Genomic DNA, 5,776 nt, shown 5'->3' on the forward strand with positions numbered 1-5,776 from the left:
TAATTACGCAAATTATAATTTTGCGGGTTTCATTTTTATTACACGGCGTTATTCCTTCACCGTGGAAGTGAATCATGAACATTAAATTTGTTGAGTATGTATTTCATTAGAAAAATTGGTACCCGCCTGATATTCGAACACCGGTGCATCGCATCGCTCAATACAAACGCACCGGATGTTTTATCCTTTAGGCCACAACGACTTCAATATACCGTAAAAAATTTCAAACCAGTTTCCATAATTTTCATAAGCAAACACGGCCGAGCCCTGGCCAGCATATTCAGCTTTTCAAGTATCTCATTACAGTCTTTACGACATCTATAAAGGCTTACGACAACTTTACAGTCCGCGAACTGCATTGTAACATTACATTGTCATGTAACAATGCTTTATTTTGTGTTACAATGTACTCCGGGTCAGTGTAGCATCTAATTTGGGCGGTTAATAGCATTGCAAACTGCTGATCGTCATAAGAGTTTTGCAGTTAAACATTTATTGGTGTAGTGTGCTTACATTGTGTATACAGGGCGTCAATGATAGTATCACATTCATCTATACTATAATATTATAAAGAGGAAAGATTTGTTTGTTTGTTTGTTTCGAATAGGCTCCGAAACTACTGGACCGATTTGAAAAATTCTTTTTCCATTAGAAGCCGACATTGTCCCTGATGAACATAGGCTACTTTTTTTTTTTTTTTTTTTTTTTTGGTTTCATGTGTGTTTTAATGTTTCCGAAGCGAAGCGAGGGCGGGTCGCTAGTACCATATATAGAGTGTAATATTTTAAGACGATACAAAGAAGTAATCAAATAACAAGTTGAATAAATAATATAAGTATCTCCACATTTACATATAAACTGTTAACCATTCCTTAGTTTTAATGCGGTTATATAAAATATACTATTGCTATTACTATTGTTGGGCACTAGCAATGCCAAGAGCAGAGCCAAGTCGCTGTCTACCGTTAATGCTGGTAAATATTTCAAAAAAGTAAAAAAGGAATGTCCTTATTTATCACACGCCTGGGTACTGCTATCCAGTCCAATTCTGCGGCGTATTCACCAAAAGTAGCTGTGACACTAACGCAAATAAAATACTGTCTCAAAACACTAAGTAGTGGCGCTTTAATATCTATGAGATCCGTTTACATGTAGCTTAACGGGCTTAAGCAAGTTCAGCTAATAAAAACAAAATGAAAAATGATTATTAAAATCTGATCGTATTATTTTGTCTACGGATTCGAATGATCCTAAAGTTATTAATACGTCTGTCGTACAAATTGTATGGGTTGTTAATATAAGCCGTGATGGCTTTACGGTTTTAACATTGTACTGATTGCGTGTGACACGGTGAGCAAGGTGTAACATGTGCATCGGATCAGTATGGAGCTGTTGCAACTTTAAAATTATTCATTTTGTTCATAAGCAGAATATTTGAATGTTATAATGTTTTGAAAACGTAATAAATACTTAAAAATCTTATAACATAATATACTAGCTACTACTCGAGGTTTCGCTCACGTGTTTATGGAAAAGTGTCAATGTCAGTTGGTAATGAGATTAAAACAGGTCAATCCATTGTTTCGTTCAGAAGTCAAAGCGATGCAGAAACAAAAAAAAACACACATTTATATCATTAGTATGGATACTAGGCTGCACTAAAAGTATCGGGAATGGAATATTTCCACTGTTCCTGTCATATTAAAATCTTTTTAATTGAAAACTCCTTGGTTTTAAAAATCGAATACCATTTATTTATTTAAAAAAAGATTCTCGGTCTTGTCACGAGGTTTTGACAAACTTGTTTAGTCGTTGAGAAAATGGAATTGACTCGAGAAAATTCAAGAGCGATGATTTATTATGACTTTCGAAGTGGTTTAACACAAAAACAGTGTGTTGACCGGATGATTTCTGCATTTGGTGATGAAGCCCCATCCAAAACCACAATTTATCGCTGGTTTACTGAGTTTCAACGTGGACGTGTCAAACTCAGTGATGATCCCCGTCAAGGTCGTCCAAAAACTGCAGTCACCCAAGAAAATGTTGATGCTGTGCGTAATCTGATTGAGGAAGATCGACATGTGACATACCGCGAAATTCAGGCAACTTTAGACATTGGCATGAGTCAAATACAAATAATCTTGCATGAACAATTAGGTGTAAAAAAGTTGTTTTCCCGATGGATACCGCATTCGCTCTGTGAAGAGCAAAAAGCGGCTCGCGTTACTTGGTGCGTCAGAACTCTCGAAAGATTCCACGCAGGATCCTCAACAGCTGTATACGACATTGTATCAGGTGACGAATCCTGGATATACGCGTACTGTTATATCCTTCCCGTTGCACTCCTTCTTGCTAACTATGCACTCTGTCCCGCTACCTCAACACTCTTCATAATACACCAATATCGGGCTCACGTCAGTGAGTCAGTCTCCTTGATCTCCTCATCCAAGACGGTCGTCCAAAATCATATAAAGTATTTTTTTTTAAAAAGCTAAATATCCTGTGGCTCATAACATTTTGGTGGCAGCGTAAAGGGATTTTGAAAAGTCCCTGGTACGTCTCAATATCCAGTGAACTCTAAAATTCAGTGAATCATAGAATTAATACTTGTGATCGTGAATTCCACCGTTTTTACTAATAATTTGTGCATTTGTGTTGTGCTCGTCGACCGCTGAAAGCCCACTGCTGCGCATTCTACTTGAATGCTGTAGCCGGCATCACAGTATCATACCCACTGTCACGGATAACTGCTCCTGCGTGCCGCGACCGGTATCCGACGAAACACAGAAACGCAACTCACGGATCGCCTCATCGCCGAGTTCCGAGAATGAACGCCCTTATCGTGCTGTCTGCATTCCTGTGAGCTCTTTATCAATTTATTAAATTGTTTTGGTCATTGCTATATTAGACACCAGTTCAAACTTTTGTATTCTATTTTCGTTTAATAACCGTGTTCACCAGTTAATTTTATAAGAATTTGTAATTGTATCGTATAAGAAAATGGCGGAAAGGTCTCAGAGCCCAAAATACGAAAAAACCGATTTCGCGGTAACAGACACCGAGGAGGAGGGCCAAGGCCATCTTCTTCCCCCACAAACGCGGTCTGTCGCGAAAAAGAGAGCTGTGATGATTCAAAAGCCCGAAATCGATCTCTCAACTTTGCTGAAATTTATAAAACCATACAATGGCTGTAGAGAAACGCTAAACTCATTTCTTGTGAACTGTAACAACGCTTACGAGCTAGCGTCTGACGTACAAAAAGATATACTGTTTAAGTACATACTTTGCCAATTACAGGACAAAGCGGAAACCGCTTGTTCCATTAAAGAGTTCTCTAATTGGCATCAACTCAAAGACTTTCTTAAGGTCCAGTTCAGCGAGAGGAAGCATTATGCTCACCTATTGACAGATCTACAAGAATGTAAACAACAAACAAACGAAAACGTTAGCCAATATGCTCTTAGGATAGAGACGTGTTTGTCCCAGCTATTAACCGAGATATCTATCTCTCATGGTCACAAAAGTAAGGAAATGGTAGGGCGGACAGCCGCCATGGAAGAATTAGCCCTCCATCAGTTCCAAATGGGACTTATTCCTCGCATCTCTAACATCATTCGTTGTAAATCTCCTAAAACCCTGAATGAAGCGGTGAACATAGCTATATCTGAGGAAAAAATCCAACAATTCCTATTTAAACAAAACCCCTCCGGTTATCGTCAAGAGAGTCGGCCAACTTCCAGACCAAACATCGCAAGACCAGCTTTTGCCCAACCCTTTCGTAGAGATGTGAACCGCCAATTCCCTACTAACAACTATTATCCTAGACCAAACAATTATCCAACTAGACCCGCGAATAGCTATGATTCTAATACCATATTTTGTAGATATTGCAAAACACCAGGGCACACCTTGGAACAATGCCGCAAACGCGAGTTCAACAACAACAAGTTCAAATTTAACCAAAACCAAACCGGTGTCGCCCAAAGGGTAAATTACGTAGAACAAGCCGATCAAGCTGAAGGCTATGATACGGTCGACAACGATCATCCAAAAAACGAGTAATCGTCTCGCCCCGATGTCGTACGGGACAAAGTAGAATAAAAACCGGCATCAGATCTAATCCTATATCCAAGGCAACACCGCTACATGGAAGTTACGCCTCAATTTTAAAAAAGAATCTAAACATCGAAAGGACATCGCTACATGATTGTCCATCCAAATCCACTGTATCCATGCAACCACTCAAAGAAGTAGGATTGCCAAAAAATACTGTATCCACTGTATCCGAGCGACCATTCAGAGAAACGAGGTCGCCTAAATCCACTGAATCCTTAAGCACTAATAAAAACACAAATACAAAATCCAATTTATCTAAGAATACTAATCCTAACCCTCCTAAGCCCAATGTATTTGAAATAACGAGTAACCCAGCCAAAACCCTTCTACCTCATGTCCTAGTCGAATCCTCTGTATCGAACATTCCACTTTCTTTATTAGTCGACTCAGGATCGTCTGTCAGCCTAATTAAATACTCGTGCATCGAAAAGCATCCTAAATTAGAATCAGAAATGATTAAATTAAAAGGAATAGATTCTGAAGATGAACCCATTAACACAAAGGGTCACTTCCAATTAAAAATATACGTCGATAAGCAAAAAAAAATAACACATAAGTTCCACGTCGTCGATAAAATACATCTACCTTACGACGGCATTATAGGGTCCGATTTACTTAATGCGTATAGCTGTAATATAAATTATACCAACGACTTACTCCATATTGGGAAGCTATCTCTCAAATTACATTTTAATGATCCAGCGTATATAATTCCAGCAAGAACCGAAACTGTAATTGAATGCTCCATTACCAATCCTAATTTAAAAGAAGGAATGATTCTAGACCAAAAACTCTCAGACAGCTTGATAATTGCAAATTGTATAGTACGAGTTAAACAAAATAACAGAGTCAATTTATCCGTCGTAAACACTTCCGAAGAACCTATTGTCGTGAACTCGAATCTAAGTTTAAAATTACAACCTATAGATCCTTTAGAATTCCAAAATCATCCTGTAATTCATACGAACATCTCAACCAACAGCCTTAAACGTACTGAGGAAGTATTTAAACAATTACGTATCTCTCATCTTAATGCTGAAGAAGCTCAAGCTCTTTTACAATTATGTTCTGATTTCTCCGACATTTTCCATCTTCCTGGTGAACATCTTTCCTGCACTAATGCCCTTAAACATGAAATCAAAACAACATCCGACATACCAATACACACCAAAACTTATAGATTTCCAGAAGTGCATAAAGCAGAAGTCAAAAATCAAATCGATAAAATGCTGGAACAAAACATAATAGAGCCTTCCGAGTCCCTCTGGTCATCGCCTATTTGGGTCGTCCCAAAGAAACTTGATGCATCCAACACCCAAAAATGGCGAGTGGTTATCGACTATCGCAGGCTCAATGACGTAACCATAGGCGACACATATCCTATTCCACAAATAACAGAAATTCTCGATCAACTTGGAAATAGTAAATACTTTTCCACTTTGGACTTAGCCTCAGGATTTCATCAAATCAAGTTAAACGAAGCCGACAAAGTCAAAACAGCCTTCAATGTGCCCGAAGGACATTTCCAATTCTTAAGAATGCCATTTGGATTAAAGAACGCGCCGAGCACATTCCAGAGGCTCATGAACTCCGCCCTATCGGGACTCCAAGGTACAAGATGCTTTGTATACTTAGATGACATTGTCTGCTATTCCTATGA

The 5,776-nt window shown here is 38.5% G+C and overlaps 1 protein-coding gene across 1 annotated transcript; it reads left to right on the forward strand.

The window, feature by feature from the left end:
• Positions 1-2,359: 2,359 nt before the first annotated feature.
• On the forward strand, positions 2,360-5,367 carry LOC149503199 (uncharacterized). Its single transcript, XM_089727155.1, has one exon. It carries the CDS (start codon positions 3,001-3,003, stop codon positions 4,060-4,062), a length of 1,062 nt encoding a protein of 353 aa, XP_089583281.1. The 5' UTR covers positions 2,360-3,000; the 3' UTR covers positions 4,063-5,367.
• Positions 5,368-5,776: the final 409 nt, after the last annotated feature.

Source organism: Bombyx mandarina, chromosome 04, assembly GCF_030267445.1.
Source record: "Bombyx mandarina strain Sakado chromosome 04, ASM3026744v2".
In the NCBI taxonomy this organism is placed as follows: domain Eukaryota; kingdom Metazoa; phylum Arthropoda; class Insecta; order Lepidoptera; family Bombycidae; genus Bombyx; species Bombyx mandarina.